Source organism: Capsicum annuum, chromosome 2, assembly GCF_002878395.1.
Source record: "Capsicum annuum cultivar UCD-10X-F1 chromosome 2, UCD10Xv1.1, whole genome shotgun sequence".
NCBI lineage: Eukaryota > Viridiplantae > Streptophyta > Magnoliopsida > Solanales > Solanaceae > Capsicum > Capsicum annuum.
Window position 1 is genome coordinate 102,614,417 of NC_061112.1, and position 19,769 is coordinate 102,634,185.

At 37.2% G+C, this 19,769-nt stretch overlaps 2 protein-coding genes and 1 pseudogene across 2 annotated transcripts; 1 reads left to right on the forward strand and 2 right to left on the reverse strand.

Moving 5' to 3' along the window:
* Positions 1 to 264: 264 nt before the first annotated feature.
* On the reverse strand, positions 265 to 6,126 carry LOC107858847. Its single transcript, XM_016703650.2, has 13 exons — positions 5,574 to 6,126; positions 5,255 to 5,330; positions 3,585 to 3,790; positions 3,420 to 3,506; positions 3,212 to 3,304; positions 2,968 to 3,122; positions 2,686 to 2,770; positions 2,518 to 2,604; positions 2,319 to 2,438; positions 1,593 to 1,694; positions 1,342 to 1,512; positions 1,118 to 1,217; positions 265 to 609 (listed from the first exon to the last, which is right to left on the reverse strand). The coding sequence occupies exons 1-11, from the start codon at positions 5,895 to 5,897 to the stop codon at positions 1,345 to 1,347; spliced, it is 1,503 nt and encodes a 500-aa protein (XP_016559136.1). The 5' UTR covers positions 5,898 to 6,126; the 3' UTR covers positions 265 to 609; positions 1,118 to 1,217; positions 1,342 to 1,344.
* Positions 6,127 to 6,728: 602 nt separating this feature from the next.
* Positions 6,729 to 9,185, forward strand: LOC107858846 (annotated as a pseudogene).
* Positions 9,186 to 10,178: 993 nt separating this feature from the next.
* LOC124896225 lies at positions 10,179 to 12,459 on the reverse strand. Its single transcript, XM_047407756.1, has 6 exons — positions 12,168 to 12,459; positions 11,968 to 12,014; positions 11,808 to 11,885; positions 11,567 to 11,716; positions 10,468 to 10,902; positions 10,179 to 10,391 (listed from the first exon to the last, which is right to left on the reverse strand). The coding sequence occupies exons 1-6, from the start codon at positions 12,457 to 12,459 to the stop codon at positions 10,179 to 10,181; spliced, it is 1,215 nt and encodes a 404-aa protein (XP_047263712.1).
* Between the last annotated feature and the right edge of the window lie 7,310 nt (positions 12,460 to 19,769).

The following is a 19,769-nucleotide window of genomic DNA, read 5'->3' on the forward strand; positions in this document are numbered from 1 at the left end:
TTCCTACAAAAGTGACTATAGACCCATTAGTTCTTCATATTTCCACCCAAATTGGAGATATATTTCTAAAGTGAAGTTCATCTTTCTGCACTCCAACATTGGTATTACCTTTCTCTTGAAGGATGACAAAGCTAGATCCTAGCTTTGCGTCCATCCACTAATGTAATAAAATCCCTGATAAGTGTGGTGTCCAACTTACAATATCAATTTGTCAACATGTTCATAGTGCATTACATCATATACACCAGAGAATCAGATATAATATGGTACATCAAAAACGATATTTACATAGAATGGTTAACATCACATAGATGGCTAACACAATGATGCACGGCATCAAATAAGAATCTTCTCTTTATACACCTAAATGCACCAGCACTAAACTCAATGTGAACTAAAAAGAGGGAAACGGGAAAAAAAGTAGGCGAAGATAAAGAAGGCTAATACACAGTTAGGGGCTCAAGGAGAATGACAATGAAGAGAAGAAAGCATTGTTCTTTGATGGATCTTATAGAACTGCCAGCATTATTGTACACAGCTAATGTTTATATCCTTTTGGATTACTCCATTTGTTCTGTCACTTTAAACTACCCTGCCTATAAGTTCCACCTGAAAGAACCACAAGCAAATCCACATTAAGCATAGAGCGAATAATTTCACCACTTGCTTAAACATCAAAAAGAGGATAGTATTTTGCAGAAATTCAACTTCTTGGGGAAAATTTAAAGCCAGTATCAGGAGACCTAATTATGCCAACATAATATTAAATTTTGATTGCTTGTTATCTCTGACAAATGCCAAGAAGTGACACTTGACTTAAAGAAATTCAAGTTAAGCCAACATCACTTTCATGAAATCCATATTCCATTTCTTTTTCTGGACCAATGGCCTTAAATTTTAATATAGCTTTCTAATAGACAGATAAGATCAAATTACATAACTGTAATCATTTTATTCCTCTCAGTTCTGTGTTTCATTATAAGATATGATAAGAATAAAATTATTTAAATCTGAAGCAAAATCATCAGTACACCAACACCCAGTCATTTCTAATAAAGGATTCACCAACAGTCATTCTGAACATAATAGATAGAGTTGACGTATCAACTTCACTGACCTCATTGAGCAGTCTAATTGGCACTTAGCCTAGTATCAATACACTTGAAAAAAAAGCTCAATCTATCCACAGCTTTTAAATGACGATTCATCCAAAATCTCTGCAATTAAATGTCTTTTCAGAAAAAAATAATAATAATAATAACATTTATACTAATAATTGATGTAGAAATAGTATGGGGTTAAGGGGTAGGGGGAAGAGGAGGTGATTGAAAAGAGAGAGACCTATCATTTCAATATTGGAGCAAAAGGAGCCGGACACGGAGATACAGAGTGATCAGGTAATTGATTTATGAAGTTCACTGTAGTTTCCAGACAAGCATTTAGAATTTTCTTTTCCAACCTGACAAGCTGTGTGGCAACTCGCCTTTTTGGATCCAAATCGGCATCAGCCAACTATGAGAAGTAAACTGATATTAGACTCATGATGATGAACTTAGATTAAAGTTTAACCTCTAAAAGCTTTATGAGATTACCAAAGCCTCATCTTCACTTATAGTGGTCGGATAACAAGCCAGTCTTGCGTTGAAATAGTCACTTAGCTGGTCAAGAACTGCTCTTTCCATACAAGGACTCACCTGCATTAATAAAGAAACAGAGGTAAGAATTTCACCTTTTGTTAAGATGTAACTGGATAACAGCCTCTTTAAATTGTGGTTTAAGTGATTAGTTGGGATGCTCTGAATCTTTTTCCTTCTCATTTCACACTTGTGTTACCCAGAGAATTTTCTTACGTGCCAGATGCCACGAAATAAGTTTTTGTAAAACTGAAGAGAAAGATATGCATAAAATAGGACATCAAGCTTCTCTTACTAGCATCAAACTCCACATTTAGAAAAGCAAGAAATTCTCCATGCTACATGACATGATAAACTATTGAACTACATCAACAACTAAACGACATGTAAAAGTAAGCTGCAATTCTGCACTTGGCAGGAATCAATAAACTAATGAACATCAATTGCCACATGTAAACAGACAGTAGGTAGCATCCTTTTATGATTTCAACCTGTTCATACTGAAATTAAATTGTCTGAATTACTGCTTAAGATATCACACGTCATTATTACGAAATGGCCGCCGGTTATTTTAACAAGAGAAGAAACTAAAGTCCACAAGAATCTCTCCTTTTTTTGGGTCCATGCAATCGCCACTTCACATAGGACATGACCAAGAAGCTTATAGCAGCCAGAAGATTTTACCAGGCAAATAGGGCCTTGAGATGATAAGACAGTTTGCATTTCTGAAGGATCTGAAACATATCCCAACCTCAAATAGGGAAGCATCTCCAACACAGCCTCTCTTTCTTTTCCCACACATACCTGTTGTGGTATGGGAACGTTAGAACTCTTCAAATTAAAAACAAATCACTGTAGAAATTCCTCAAACTGAGAACTCTACCTGGAAAGCTTGCACTGATAGTTTACCATTCCTCTGAGCAGCCAGTCGCTTGTCTTGATATTGAGGATCATCTGTATTTAATGCTGCCTGAATTGTATTAAAGGCAATTATTTCAAACTGAAGAACTAATGAAATTGACTGAAGATTGGTTTAAATAATAAATGTTACCTCCACCATAAGACGGTCGTACGGATTTTCTTCATCAACAAACCCATAGTTAATGAGTAATTTTGAATTAGGCTGTGGTCCACACCTACAAAAATGCAGTAACATATTGCTAAGAGATCGTTTGCCAGACAACAGGTATAGGAAAGGTGAAAATTCCAAACAAAAAAGAGTACACCAATAGTTCTTTGTATTTCCACCAAATAGGAGTGCCATCCTAGTTGTGTTCTGAGTTGAAAGAAAAGCTTGAATACTAACAAAAAATGTAGAGGACAGATTACATACCACACAACAATTGGATCTCCTGCCTTATACGAGCGATCAACGACCAGTTGCACTGCACCATCAACTGCTGCTAACATTGCTTTGCACTTGCTACAATAGGATAATAATGGTGGTCCCAATGGAACTAATGCAAACCTTCGGGCAAGACTAACTTTCTGGCTTTGATAAGGACATCAATTGGCTTAGTCATACTTACACAGAGCTACAAGAAATGTAAACTTAATAAAATGCTAGGGTGACAAACCTGCAAATGTACAACACATGATTGCACCGCAACAAAAGCTTGCTTGAAGATCTCAAAAGGAAATGCTTCAGTGGGTATATCATATGGGTATTGCTGCACAAGAAAGAATGTTGTTAACATCAGAATCAATCAGGTAACTGGCTTATCGCTAAGATGAGTGCAACAGTGCACAAATGAGAAAATATCAGAATAGAACGAATTAGAAAACCTGAAATAGTGATCCAGCCATGAACCAGACAGTATCAAGCTCATTGTACTCTCTCTGGATCCCTTCAGCCCTCTCCAAAACTTCAGCCTAAATTTTCACCAAAATCTTGTTTAGGGATGAAGATAGGACGTTTGATATCTGTCAGCATATGGAAATTTAAAATACCTTAGTAGGACTCCCTGTCAGGTAATCGAGTTCTGCATCTGACCACAGAAGTGGTGATGCCACAGATAGCTGGCCCCTTGCCCTCTGGCGATCAAGTTCTCTTATATAAGGGTACCAGAACGACTTCTTTCCTTGTTTCTTCTCATACATTAGATAAAGCGCTAAGCAGGCTAGTTCAGACAATTTGTTTGTTGTCAAGAGTTCCGCTGTAAAACAACCTTTTATAATCAACTTTCTATTTTGCCAGGTTGAAGACAAATTATACATCTTGTAACAAAACGCCCACTACTTCAGAAAAAGCATTCTTGGCCAACCATCAGTTGCATAAAGCTATTTATTAAAATTAGATTTCTCTTGAATTGCTTCTATCCATTGCACCATCTAATTCCCAGACTTCAGAAGAGTAAAACGGAAAGCCAGGGTTGGGTGCAAGGTGGGAGGAGAGGAGTCCTTTCTCTAACTTAAGGGAGTCAGCAATCCACACAGTTTTTACTTTACTAACTCTGTCCAAATAGAAAGATGTTGAGGAGTACGAGAATCGATGCATCTAATTTTTATGCGGATTTACACAATTTGTTTGTTTGTCAAGAATACCGCTGTAAAGTGAACTTTTCTAATCAACTTTCTATTTTGCCAGCATGAAATACATCTTGTATTAAAAGGCCCATTATTTCAACAAAGCATTCTTGGCCAACCATCACTTGAAAAACGCTACTTATAAGCCTGTTTGGCCAAGCTTATTTTGTGCTTATTTTTTTCTCAAGAAGTGCTTATTTTTGAAAAATGAGGTGTTTGGCCAGGCTTTGGAAAGAAAATAAGTGTTCCTGTGGAGGAGAAAAAGCGATTTTTTAGAAGCTAAAAAAAGTAGCTTCTCCTAAAAAGCACTTTTTTGGCACCCAAGGGTGTGGCCTAGTGGTTTAATGAAGTTGAATTGAGCACTATGAGGTCTCATGTTCAATTCCCAACAGAGATCTGTTCTAGCATTGGTGGATCCGTGGAATTAGTCGAGGTGCACGCAAACTGGCCCGAACACCACGGTTATCATGAATAAAACATTTTTTTGAAAAAACACTTTTGAGAAAAATACACTTAGAAACACTTTTAAAAAGCTTAGCCAAACACTAATTGTTGCTCAAAAGTGCTTTTTAAATTTATTGACCAAACACAAACTGATTATTTTTTTGAAAAGCACTTCTGAGAAAAAACATTTTTCAAAAAAAGCTGATTTTAGAAGCTTGGCCAAACAAGCTATTAAACTAGAATCTCTTGAATTGTTTCTATCGACGCCCCAACCTACTCTCAGACTTTATAAGAGTAAAATGAAACGCCAAGGCTGGGTGCAGGTGGGAGGGGAGAGAGCAAATCCTTTCTCTAACTTAAGGGAGTCAGTAATCAACACAGTTTTCATTTACTAATTCCATCCCAAAGGAATGATGTTGAGGGGTACAAAGGACACTGCATCTAATTTTCATGGGGATTTAGACATTGTTCCATGATTTTCTCTCTTCAATAAAATTCCATGATTTTCTTTCTTCAATAAAATGTACATACTTACAAGCTACATAACTACTAGTTCAATACTAAAATAGCCAAAGAATCTTGTTTGACTCCTCATATAGCAAACAAAACGGGGAAGATGAAGTAACTAGCAAACGGATAGTGTACTTTACCAATTGTCTCGTTTCCCAAAACTCTCTCAAGCGTTACCACCAAAGAATCCGGAACAGAAAAAGCAATATCACCAGCCTGCAAAAAAGCACAAGTTGACCTCACCTCGTCAAGAAACAAAGAAAACACAAATTAACCCCAAACAAGAAGGAAAAAAAAACAAAGAAAAATCATCAACCCAGATACTAAATTGACCTAAAAACAAAGAAAAATCATCAACCTGGATACGAAATGGACCTAAAAACAACAAAAAATCATCAACCCGGATACAAGATGGATCCAAAAACAACAAAAAATCATCAACCCGAATACGAAATGTACCTGAAGATCTTCACTGGCAGCAACATAGTGAATAGGCAAATGCTTAGCATTATTCGAAGGCCTATCCTTAATAACAACTTTACAAGGAGGGAGTCCATTTTGGTGCATCCAAGATTTCAAGTCCCCATACTCATCCTCTTTCTTACTAGCAACTTCAAGAGATTTACGACCATCAACAAGTATATCTGAAGTGGAAGCAGAACACATCTTCCAAAATCGACGTCCATTTGAACATTTGGTTGAAATGAGTGAAAGTGGTCGATGAGTGAAAGAAGTAAATGGAGGCGAAATGCATTTGACCATTGGTGAATAAAGCAAGTCCATGGAAGAGGAATTAGGGTTAGGGTTAGTGAAAAAGGGGGATTTGGGAATGGTGAAGATGAGAGGTATCACTGTCCACTGTCGAGGTTTTTAGCCTCTATTAGGTGCAGTTGCAGATATTTTTATTTGTATGATTTTTGTTGACCAACTAACTTTTTATTGGAGGGAAATGTGGATAACTCGGTTCATTATATTTGTTTCCTCTTCAAAATGCTTGTATTTCAACCCATTTTATTCATTTACTATTTATTTTCCTTGTCACGGATAAAATATAAAATAATGAATGTAATGAACGTTGCAGATCCGTTAAGGTTATAGCGCTTCCAACAGAGTTTTCTGGCAGCGCTCCCATCAGAGTTTTCTCCATATCCAGGGTCAGCGCTCCCAACAGAATTTTCTCCATACCCAGAGTCAAACCCTGAACCTCTAATTAAGGGTGAAGCAGACCATCCACTGCACCACAACCCCATATTGGTGAACTTTTCTTTCTTTCTTCGTCTTCTTCTCTGAGAGTTGACATCTCTGCCTATTTATAATATAATATAAAAATAACGGAAAGGGATCTAATATACCCTTCGACTACGTACACAAATACCCTCCTTCTACCTTTAGGCTCAAAAATATCCTTTCATCCCTCTATTTGGCTAAAAAAATATCCTTCCACTTAACACATAAATGATTAGGCTCCTAACTTAACATGTGGCAGCTTTTTATTGGTTTGATATTTAATTAATTAATAATTTATTATTATTAATAATAAATAAATAATACATCCCGATCCCACTACCCAACCCAATAAAATACCCGATCCACCTATATACCCAAATAGAAAATTCGGTCCTAATATAAAAAGGGGACAACCTCTTGACAACGTATGCTCAATCACTCTTTCTCCTACTGTCGGATTTTGAACCTCATCGGTGAAGAACAATGATCCTTTTTCTTCGGTTGAAAGAAGAACAATAACTTCTTCTTTCAATTGCTAAATCTCCAAATCATTTTTTAAATGTCGACATCTTCTTCTCAACAAGTTCGCCTGGGATAAGGAACACAGTAAAAAATTGTTTGGCTGCTGGAATTACTATGCGAATGGTCAAGGTATAAGCTCAAAAACGTTATAGTTCTCACTGATTCGGCCAATGAAGGTGGCATGCTGGCTGTTCTAGTTATTCTATTGCCTAGTAAATTGAATTAGTAAACATTTTGAAATATTGCAGGGGAATGAGGTTGATGGTGGTAAAAGCAATTTGAGTGGCCAAACCAATACGATAGATACTGTAAATATTGGCGTCAATGAAATGTCTCAGCAAAAAGAGCCTTTTGGTAATGAAAACCAGCAAGAAACCGGAGGTGACTCCACAGCACTAGAGGCTAGTTCTCGATGCAACTTCTATATGCTTGGTCAGGTACCTTATAAACATGACTGTATTGAAGGAGATAATGTTTGTGGTAGCTGACGTCTATTCTGTCTTTAGCACAATTCCAATGAGTGAAGCCAAAAAGGAGTCAAATTGTGAAGGTGGGTGACCCGTAAGTATGATTATGAGGAAGAGACTAGGCTCTCAAGCCTGTTTAGCCATCCACATAGGATAGACTTTTCTAAATATATAGACCTGTAGATGATATATAGCTCATCACGAAAAAAAATCGGCCGTAATTCCTAGACAAAATTGTGGAGTTAGGTGACCCGTGAGTATGATTGAGCGAGAGAGGTTGCTCCTGGGACCTGCTTACTTGTCCAAAAGATCTATGCCGTCCACAAATCCAATTCAAAATCACATTTGCCCACTGCTGAAGAATTAGCCGATTTTGTTGTGAACCAGGCCCACATGTTCACATGTTCTTAAGGCTGTATCTGAATATTTGAGTACTCAAACAATGCTGAGGATCCAATTCTTTAGCAGTGGACAAAAGAATGCGGGATACTAACTGCTGATGGTTTGGCCATTGAAGGTCCAGAATTTCGCAACAGAACTCCTGATGAAATGAGGCATTTAATTCCTAGAGTTACTCTTAATTGTTTGATCTCACTCTTGCAGATTCACGCGGTGTAAATGAATTGTTCCTGAAATGCTACAATATTGAATGCGATCACTTGGATCATTACTAATAGACACGCTTGTGTTGGTTAATAATCCAAGAGGTATGTTTAACAAAATTGTGGCAGTTATTGGTGATGGCACAAATGAAGCTCCTGCTCTCCATGAGGCAGATATTGGATTTGCTATGGGTATAGCAGGAACCAATGTTTGTAAATTGTTGTTATCATAGATTAATATGTTAATTTGCCATTTTCTTATATTACTACTTATCGATGATTGTTGACAATTTTAAGTTGTTCATTACATTTCTTTTGTTAAATACATTATCAGGATGCTGAAGAAAACGCTGATATTATAGTGCTTGATGACAACTTTAGCATAATTGCGAATGTGGCTAACTGGGGTCGTTCTGTGTACATAAATATTCAAAAGTTTGTGCACTTTCAGCTGACAATCTACGTTGTCACTCTGATAATCAATTTAATCTCCACGTGCATTTCAGGTAGTCAATGTTCTTTAAGAGTTCTTCGTTTGTTTTTCCATTAATGATTCGTATGTGCCATTGTAGATAAGTGAGAACTGATAGCTATAACATATCAGGATCCACCCTTTTACCATGGTTCTGTTGCTGTGGGTCAACCTTATTTCGGACACTTTGGGTGCAATAACGTTGGCCACTGAACCACCTCATGAAAGACTAATGAGTAGGTCTCATGTTGGAAGGGAAGTGAGTTTGATTTCCAACACGATGTGGAGAAATATAATTGAACAAAGTATCTTTCAAGTGGCTATACTTTTAGTTTTCAATTTCGCTGGAGAGCAGATTCTAAGACTCGAAGGTTCAGACGCCAGTGTTGTTTTTCACTTTATCATCGTTGAGTTCTTAGGCACGTTTGCAAGCACAACACCACTCGGCTGGGAATTATGGCTGCTCATTCTCCTTGGTGCTGCAAGCCTGCTTGTTGCGGCAATTTTGAAGTTGATACCTATTGATGACAAGAATATCTAGTATCCTGATGGTTATGATCTACTGTCAGGTCCAGAACTTGCCTAAGAGAAGGAGAGAGTCAATGGACAATAGAAAGCCATGGGATATGGAATGGAATGGCCTTCTTTCCCATTCGAATATCAACACCCTGGCTTTGTGTCTTCCTATTCTACACATACATATGGTTTAATTGGTCAAGGTTCGAGTACCGTGAGATGTGGTTTTGATGGTGAAGAAAGAAAAACGAACAACCGATGGAAAGAAATTATAATCTGAAGACTTCAACAAAAGCTCATAGTATTGAACCTCCAAAACTAGCTCAAAGGTTTTTAATTGATTTTGTTTTTGTGCTTAATGTAAGTATATTTTGGAGATTTGACATAGCTTATAGTACATTGGAACTCCAAGAACTAGTTCAAAGGTTTTTGATTGATTTTACTTTTGTGTTTAATGTAAGTATATGTTTTGGAGATTTATGTTATCAAAGCTATCTATATACTCATTTTAAGGCTATAAGAACTTGATTTAGTACTTGTTCAAATTTTGCCAACATATTTATACTTGCAACAAAATGTTTTAGCCATAATTTGAATTCAGTGACTGTTATTCAAATGCCTTAAAGTAAAAACTTTTCTATACAACATAAAACTGGAACCAAAACATCATAAAATTGGAACAAAACAGAAGCAAAAAACTGCACCTAAACTATTAACAAGCAGCAGTAGAAAATGCACTAAAGTTAAAAAAAAAAACTAGTTCCCAGCACACAATAACATTCTCATATAATGGTATTGTTCAAAAACTATAAAATACCAGTAACTTGTTCCCATTTACAACTTTCAAATCTAATTAACATAAAAAAGCAGCAAAATATAATTTGTTTTATGTCATTACATAACAGTGAAACTATAAAACAACTAGATAATGCAGTCATTTCTTTCCTACTGCTTGCTGCCCCTCTTTATCTTTAGTTTGCCATTTTTTTTCCTTTTCAATTGTTAACTGATTTGAAGTCGTAGCTTTTTTGCCTTTTCACGTAAACTTTTTTGGTGAATATGGCAAATTAGTAGGTATACTCACACCGTTTTCATCTCCTTTGAAATCAATTCTCCTAGTACCAGTTAGTCGAATCAATATTTTTTTTGCTTGAAGCCTAGTCTTTTCTTCAGATATTGCCTTAGACTTTAGAATTGGCTGATCCTCCTCGGATTCATCATCATCTTCATCAGAAAGCACACTTGAAAATATAACAAGTTACTTGGATTGGTTGAAATTTTCCTTGGACCTTGAAGTTTCAACAGATTCCTTGACATTTGTCGTTGAATTTGAAGATCCAGCATAGAGGCTTGTCAGTTGACTGGAAGCAGCAATAAAATCAGAAGTAGGCATGAAGCCTCCAACAGATTCTTGACTCGCTAGGGGTGCTGCAACAGGCACATCTTGAGCTGTTTGTGCTAATCTTTGAAGCTAAAAAAATTGATAAAGTAGTTAAATGATAGATTAATTAGTGTAATTATTGACTAAGTAAAGATAAATTACTTACCAAAGGACATCTTGTTTGATTGTGACCAGTTTCACCACAATGCCCACATGTCAGTTTCAGTTCTTTACTTGAAGCTGACCACACCCCCTCCCTCTTCCTTGCGTCAGCCTTTTCTCTTTTCCTCTTAAGCTTTGGTCTACTTATCATTTTAACTATTTCTGGTGGCTCCATAGCATGAGAAGGATCAATTTTCCAGAATTTCTCACCTCTAACAGGTTGTATTTTATGCATATACACCAAATTATAAGTTTCTTCTGAATAACACGGGTGCAAATAAATTTTTGGTTCTTTTTGGTCATGAAGATAGGCTTTAATAGCATGAGGACATGGAATACCTGTCAAGTCCCACGTTCTACATGTACACTTCTTCCTAGCACGATTCACAACATGTCGATCTTCACCCTCAACCACCTCATAACCTTGGTCTCCATTAGACTGAACATGACAAAATTATGCAATGATCAAGTAATCATTATACAGTTCATAGCATACGGACTGAAATTTTCTTTCCACTTTCTGCCCTCCTCTTCAAGTTCTTTCAACCTATTCATTACCTACATATACAAATATTGATATTAAGCAAGCCAGTAACTAAAGAACTACATACATATATAGTTATAAAACTAAAAAAAACAGCATTTATACGCCTATAATAACGTGAAAAAAAAGTGGATGAACATTCCCAATAGTGAAGTTAGTAAAAAGTGAAAAAAAAACACAACAATACGATAATATAAAATTTTAAAAAAACTGCATACATATGCCTATATAAAACTGAAAAAAAACATATATATGCTTATATAAAACTGAAAAAGCAGCATTTATATGCCTATATAAAAGTGAAAAAAAAGTTACTAAACATCATGAACAGTGAATTGAGTAAAAGATGAAAAAAATGCATTTATAAGTGCAAAAAAATGCATACATATATAGCTATAGAACTGAAAAGAAAACAACATTTATATGCATATATAAAAGTGAAAACTATGATTAAACATCTCCAATAGTGAAAAGAGTAAAGAAAAAACACACAACACTCAACTAAAATGAAACTGAAAAAACTGCAATTATAAGTGAAGTGAGTAAAACAGTAACTTACCTTAATTCTAATATTTTTGAACATCTTGATTATAGGTTGTGCCCTTGCCTTCAGAATCCATTTATTGAATGACTCTGTAAAATTGTTATCACATCCTTGATTCTTGCAGATTGTGTCAAAATATGCTCTGCACCAGCGTTGTGCAGGATACTATAACAAATCCTCGACAGCTTGTTCAGAAACGCTACCCATGTCCTTCAATTGATCATGAAATTCTTCTTCATAGGTGCTCCAAGCAGACCACCATAGTAATTTCTTCATTTACACACCATCTATAATGTGCCTTGGAAAAGACTTGAGTAACAACATCCATCAACCCCTATAACAATAAACATCAAAGAACGTTAATAAAATTTCAACTAAAAAGCAGAAAATTAAAGTACTATTTACATAGGAATTACCTTTTGCATATCAGACATAAATGTCACTCCTTCACCATCTGTCAACTCTAAAAAATTTCTCAGCAACTCAACGAACCATTTTTAAGTTCTAGTTGTTTCTTTATCCACCACTGCCCAAGCAAGTGGATAGAAGTGTTTCATTGAATCTTGTCCAAGTGCAACCAATAAGGTCCCTTTGCATATCCCCTTCAAAAAAGTACCATCCAACCCTATAAATGGCCTCAAACCTCCTTTCCAACTATTTTTCAAATCTTGAATACATACATACATTCTTAAGAATCTTTCCTTTCCTTGTTCCAAAGCTTCTTTAGATATATTTATGATCGCATCAGTACCAGGGTTGCTATCCCCCAATTCTTGAGCATAAACTTCCAACTTATTGAATTCATCAATGTAGCTACCCTTCAATTTCTCTAACACGAGCCTCTTGATCCTTTTCATCTTTGAAAGACTAACATTCAACGAAAAATTATCATTTACATCTTGCCTCATGTCTGAGACCTTGTAATTTGGATTATTTTGGATTTTTTTCTTGAAGTAGTGAGCTAAAGCATCTTGAGTAGCTCTTCTATTCTTCAAAACTGGCCAACATGTGTGTTCTATGTTGAAGGTCTTAATTTTGAACCCCTGATCCTTATCTTCAAAAATTAAACACTCAAAGGGACATCCAACATCACACACATATCTCAATCTATTTTCGTCACTTTTATCAACTTGAAGTCCAACCTTACTAGTAATACAATAAAAGCTCACAATTCTTTTTGCTTCTTTAAGATCTTTAAAGCATATACCTTTTTCCAACTCTAAGAATCTATCTAGCTTGTCAGTGATTTCTCTACTCTTTTCCTTCCTAAACACTTCCAACTCTTCAACTATTGTAATCACTAGGAATAGATTCACTATCATCATTCTCATCATTTGATTCACAATTGGTTCCTATTCCTATATTTCCTGCATTCACTTTAGGCTCATTAATAAGAGAGATGTTTGGAGCTATGACAGTAGTTTTACCCTCGTCTACAGCAAATAATTGAATCACTCTAAAATTATAGGAGAGAATAGATTGCAGTGTTCTAATACTTGAATCATCTCTAAGCACAAAATACCTGCCAGTAGGTCCTGTTACTAGCAGCTGCTTCACAATCTTAAAACCAAACTTTTCTATAAACTCTGTACATATATCAATATATGACAACATATCAACATCATATCCTTCCCAAGACTAGTTCAATTTTTGATGTAGACTAGTTGAGGAGATAGGACCCACTTTTCCTCATAATTAGATACCAAGTCCACTTTATCAACCATTCTTCAATAACTTTTCATGGCAAACAATAAAAAAAAACTTGTCAGATAATTATATGAATACACACATTAAACTTTAGGAAATTAAACATTATTTGAATGTGTCGACAAAAGAGCAAAATTATAGGGACCATATGCATTAAAAAAACAATATCTCATGCCTAATTCACATGGATATAAGCACCCAAAAGGCGAAAACAAACATAAAAGGGACCATCGATTTAGAAAATTTACCGATATGCCTTTCAAATGCACATAATCGAGATAAAAAAGCCCTAAAAAGGCATATAAAAAAAGAGATAAACTAGAGAAAATAATATAACAAACCGACAACCGACACCTAATATGTCAACTCTAAATGCACAAAATGAAGACACAAGTTACACAATGAGTATGAAATAAACAGAAAAAGTCTCAAAAAAAGCATCTAAAAACAAAGTTTCATTGAAAATATGGAAAACCCTAACTTCGGACAACATTATAGTACAATGGAAACAAAAATTAACTACAGGCGTATAAAGAGAGAAGCCTATGAAACAATAAAAATTTACAAAATACATTCAACTAAACAAATATTAAGTCATACAATATTAAGATAAAACAGACACTAACTAACCCTAACATTAGATTAATGGATTCTTCAGTCCTTACTTGAAAATAGAACTATTTTACTGATGAGATTAATTGGAGAAGACCACCAGAGCACTGATTAATGAAGTCGTGTCTCTAATTTTGAAGAGAGTTTCTGATTTTTTTAGTAAGAGAGAGACTGATTGATACGTTGTAAAGGAGGTACTTCTTTAATTTCTACGGTGTAAGCGACAGTAAGGAGAACAATTCTGTAAGACTAATGGAGAAGCCATCAGAACCAATGCCATCGGAACCACCGGACCCAATGACCATTGATATCCCTACCACCAATCCTCAAGATACCCCAAAAGATAGTTTCAAGGATAAACTTATGAACAAAAACAACAACATAAACATGAGCTACAACTACACTAGTAATAAAGCCATAGTCAATAGTACCAACAAGGGCCAATCGATACAGCTAGCTGAAGAAGAAAAGCTGCGTATTTATCGCCCTTGGCAACACTCAGTCATTGTGAAGCTGGTGAATAAGCGATTAACATATAATTATCTGAGAATCTAGTTGACAGAGCTTTGGAAGCTGGCGGAACCACTCATCTTGATTGATCTCGAATGTGATTTTTATGTGGCAAAGTTCAGCAAACCAAAAAATGCAATAAAAGCCTTACATGGTGGTCCCTAGTTCATTACCAGATATTTTTTGTCGGTGCGACAATGGGAGCCGAGTTTTGTACCCGAGGATGCAACCCAAACCCACACGGCCATCTGGCTGCGACTCCCACAGCTGCCAACAGAATTCTACGACCAAAGAGTGTTGGAGTTGATAGGATCGTCACTCGAAACATTGTTAAAAATTGACTAGTGCACCTCACTGACCCTCAGAGGAATATATGCCAGAATTTGCATTCAAGTACCCCTAAGGGTCCCCCTAGAGAAACAAGTAACCATCTGTAATCATACCCAAAAAAAATCATCTATGAAGGGGATGGGCTTCTCTGCACATCCTGTGGACTGTTGGGACACCAAGCAAAACACTATACCCATAATAACAACAAATCAACCATAGACAAGGAACAACCAAGCATCAGCAAGTTCCCAGAAGAAGAAGATCAACAACAAGGGCACATCGTTTCCTTCCCTAAAAGGAAATACAAAATGAATAGAGGATCGAGCAGTAATGGGAAATCATCTTCTTTGAAAGCTGACCCACATCAGGTAACGATGACGATAGGTATCCCAGGTAAATTCCCATGCCCTGAACAGTTACCTCCCAACACCAAGGATAGTGCTTCATCCTTGGGGAAAACCATCACAGTTGAGAAGCCATCTCCACCACCAATAAAAAATAGAAAAGCAAAATGGGCTTATGGGTCGTCCCACGCGCCTGCAAGAGCTGCTGAAAATAGTCAAACCTGTACACCACACACGTGAACAGGTTATTAATAACTTCAACTACTCACTTCCTTCTCTTAACTTAGAGAAAACATCCCCTCCAGCTAATAAATTTGGGGGCCCACCAAAGGCCACACCTCCCATCACCATTAATTCCCTTCCAATGGAGGCTACCGTCTTCTGCGTCTTTTGGGAAGTTTAACGCTGCCCAACATAGAGGTAATCATCATGTAGAGCTGATTGACATGACCATTTCGGTTATGTCCATTAACTCAACTCCCCATATTAGTGGTGAATAAGTCACCATTACCCTTAATAATACCTAAAAATACTCTAAACTCATAACTGATTCCAATGGCCTCCCAATCACTGTTGAAGGAACCACTAGTCTTTGTCTCAGAGCCACACCCTCCGAACAGGATCCCAACATCTTGGGCGGAGCTGGTAATGGAAGGGAAGACCATATCGCATTGTGTCATAATCGGGGATTAACCCATTGTACTAATGATTCAAGACCCAGCCTGGATGGCTCAAATAATCAAGGATGAGGTGGATCACATAGTGTAGGGCCTGGGCTATTAGGTATGGACCCAAACCATGATGTAAGCTTAGAGGTTGGGCTCTCTCAACATCATGAACTCGCATGAGTTTTAACTCTCTCATGACTCATGTGTTCAAACACCTACCTTACTACCCAGAGAGCTTCTACCTGTCGAACTTGGACACACTAACATTTGTACCTTGGACACCATCAGACTACAATGTCTCCACCAATCAAACCAATGCCCAGACCAACAACAGAGGTAGGAGACCAAGGAGAAACACAAACCTCAATTTTGGAAGAGATTCAGAGGTCAAACGTGGAAATAGAGCAACTCTTGGAAACCTTAGGGGATTCACCAACAGAGTTCTTCACGCTAGGAAGGCCACTTCGAAAAGAGTTAAAAGAGCCCTCCAACACAGTTACTATAGTGCTCTATTCGAGGGAGATGAAAACATTCAAGTTGATCTTGAGGAACATGACCAACCTTACCCCAACAACTGTCTACCTAAGTCCATATTTGGATAAAGAATAGCAATCCAGGATGGTCAAAGGGAAGAAACCATTGTTGAACCACCCCACACCTCTAACTAATTCAATGAACTTTATCATTTGGAACACTAGGGGTGCTAACAGTCCATCTTTTAAGCGTCACTACGATGCCCTAATCAAAATGCATAGACCAGTCGTCCTTGTTCTTTTGGAAACAAAAATGGTTAACCACACCAATTTCACTAAGATGTTTGGTTATAACTCTCACATGGAGTCAAGTGCTGATAGTCGTAAGGGAGGTATAGTAATTATGTGGAAGAAAAATACTGTCAAATTACAGAACTTCTCAATATCCCCCCAGGGTATCCACACCATCATCAAGGTAAACTCTGATCCCACTCCTTGACTCTTCTATGTTATTTATGCTAGTCCGGACCACAATCTTAGAACTACCCTTTGGGAGGAATTATGTCAAATTTCCTCGAACTACAAAGGGGATTGGTTGATTGGTGGGGACTTTAACGCGGTCCTTAAAGCGAAGGAGAAACTTAAAGGGGCCCCCATTAATAACAATAGAGTTAGTCAGTTCTGGGATTGCTTAAACCTTTGAAATATGATTGACCTAGGCTTTAGGGGTTGTAAGTATACTTGGACCAATAGGAGGCATCGAAATAGACATGCCCTTATCCAAGAAAGGTTAGATAGATGTGTTGCCAATGACTTTTGGATAAGACATTTCCCTGAAAGCTTGGTAACACACCTTCCCAGAACCAAGTCTGATCATTGTCCCCTCCTATTATGTTTAAGCAACAGGCCTCAAGGTACCCTTAATAAGCCCTGTAGGTTTAAGCCCATGTGGTGTAATCATGACTCCTTTCCAAATATGGTGAAGCACTGTTTTAACAATAACTCAAATCTTTACCAAGCTATCACCTCCTTTTAACACCAAGCTTCCTAATGGAACCACCAAGTGTTTGGCAATATTTTTACCAAAATACGAATTATTAGGTCTAGACTTGATGGCATCCAAAAATCCAACGCCTACCATACTAGTAACTTCTTGCAAAACCTGGAAAATGAGCTGATGCTTGAGCTTGACTCCATTCTTAAGTGTAAGGAGGATTTTGTAAAACAAAGTCTAGGATTACTTGGCTCAATCAGGGTGATGCAAACACCTCCTTTTTCATGCATCAACTCTTAATAGAAAAAGAGGGAACACCATAAATGAACTGGTAGATGAGGTAGGCAATGTGTATAGAGGGGGTGATGTCATTATGGCGCAGGTGCTACAATACTTCACCAATATATACATATCCAGCCATACTCAATGCCCCAACTCTCATTTCACTCCTACTTGTGACTCCAATGCCATCTCTAAGAATTTGAAAAGATCCCTTGCTGCACCCCTTAGAGATACTGAAATCCTCCTGGCTATCAAATCCTTCAAGCCCACGAAAGCTCCTGGGACTGATGGACTTCATCCTCTCTTCTATTAAAAGTTCTGGCCTGATATTGGTCAAAAGACCATAGTGTTCTGCAAGGAAGTCTTTAACAAAAACATCATGCCTGCTGAACACAACACCACTCTCATTTGCCTGGTTCCAAAATGTAGGAATGCCTCCAACCTGAAAAACTTTAGACCAATTGGGCTCTACAACACTAGCTACAAGATTGTCACCAAGATCATTGACAATAGAATAAAACCCATCCTTCAAAGCATCATCAGCCCTACCCAAGCTAGTTTCTTTGCCAATAGAAGGGCTTCTGATCAGGGTATCATAATTCAAGAGTATATCACTTACTTCAAAAAAATAAAAGGGAACAAGGCCAGTATGAATCTTAAGATAGACTTGGAAAAACTTTTGACAACTGAAATGGTCTTTTATAAAAAATACCCTTCTATTTTTTGGTATTCCTGACAACCTTGCCAGACTCATTCTGTCATGCATCACTTCTTCCTCTATTTCTATCTTGGTTAATGGCAGAAGAACTAATTTCTTTAATCTATCAAGAGGTATCAGGTAGGAGGACCCTCTTTTCCCTTATATTTTTATCATATATATGGAAAGACTTTCAAGAGAAATAGAGGCTGAGGTTAGAGAAAAGAACTGAAACCCCATTAGCATCTCTCCCAAAGGTCCTAAGCTTTCCCACCTATCCTTTGTAGATGAACTCACCCTCTTGGATAGAGCAAACACTAAAAATAGCCACACCATTGCCAAAATTCTCCTAATTTTCTCCATTTTTTCTAGCCAAACCATCAATAGTCAGAAGTCTAAGGCTATCTACTCTGCTAACTGTACTCCCTAAGTGATAATCCACTTACTCAGATTCTTAACATTCAGCCCAGGCAATATTTTGGCAAATATCTTAGTTACCCTATCTTCTCTTGCAAGCCCAAGAGTAGTGACTTCTAGTTTATCATAGATAGCATGAACTCTAGGCTAGTAGGCTGGAAAACCAAACTTTTTAACATGACTGGTAGATCTATCCTAGCCAGATCAACTCTTGCTGTAATGCTTACCCATCTGATGCACTACATCAGAATCCCCAACAAAATTACTAAAACAATAAATAAAATCCAAAGAGACTTTATTTGGGGGAACAACAATGACAAAAAGAAGCTTCACCTCATTAACTAGGACACCTCGACTATTGACAAGAAATTTGAAGGCTTGGGACTCCACAAGACTGAACTCAAAAAAAGAGCTCTCCATGTTGGCCTAGCATAGAGACTGTTTCATCAACCAACAAGCCTTTGGGGTCAAACTCTTCTTGCTAATACTATAAGACTAACAGCTAAAACCCTTCAAAAAACCCCTCCTCTAGAACCTGAAAAAACATCAGAAAGGGGTGGAAAGACTGTCTTTTGGGCATTAAATGGAGAATTGGCAGGGGAGATAGGGTAAACTTTTACCAAGACTCTTGGATTCCTCAACTTAATAGTCTATACAGCATCCTTCAAGGCCCCTTAAATAGGCAGGACCTGAACACCACTGTTAAAGACATCCTGGTAGGGGGAAATTGAGATTTCAATAAGCTCTCTTTTGAAATTCCCAAATCTATCCAAGATATCATTCTCAGCCATAATGTCACCCTGAAGGAAAACACCGATGACAAAGTTCTTTGGAATCTCAGTATTACTGGAACCTTCACAGCCGGCACCATGTATTCTTGTCTCAACTCCTAAAATACCATCAATTTCGTAGACAAAAAATTCAGCATAATCTGGAAAGCTGAAGCTCCCAACAAAACCAAAACTTTTCTCTAGCTCCTTATGCATGGAAGGCTCCCCACTAGTAGTTATCTTCAATGTATTGGTATCAATGTTCCCCTCATTGCCATTTTTCCAACCACAACAAGGAAGACACAACCCATATTTTCTTTCTTTGTACTAATGCCAACTAATTCTGGGAGAGCCTTGTCCAAAGAAGTACTTACAAACCCCCACTTCCTGGAGTACTATTAATGATACCAATTA

What these genes read in the sequence shown, in the direction of transcription:
- LOC107858847 (XM_016703650.2), bottom strand. Translation starts at nt 5,897, where the DNA reads ATGGACTTGCTTTATTCACCAATGGTCAAATGCATTTCGCCTCCATTT. An exon ending in ACGACCGTCTTATGGTGGAG is followed by an intron (nt 2,605 to 2,685) that starts GTAACATTTATT and finishes AATACAATTCAG; the next exon opens with GCAGCATTAAATACAGATGA. An exon ending in TAAGTGAAGATGAGGCTTTG is followed by an intron (nt 1,513 to 1,592) that starts GTAATCTCATAA and finishes TACTTCTCATAG; the next exon opens with TTGGCTGATGCCGATTTGGA.
- LOC124896225 (XM_047407756.1), bottom strand. Translation starts at nt 12,459, where the DNA reads ATGAGGCAAGATGTAAATGATAATTTTTCGTTGAATGTTAGTCTTTCA. An exon ending in TTATGTCTGATATGCAAAAG is followed by an intron (nt 11,886 to 11,967) that starts GTAATTCCTATG and finishes TTATTGTTATAG; the next exon opens with GGGTTGATGGATGTTGTTAC. An exon ending in ATGAAGAAATTACTATGGTG is followed by an intron (nt 11,717 to 11,807) that starts GTCTGCTTGGAG and finishes GATTTGTTATAG; the next exon opens with TATCCTGCACAACGCTGGTG.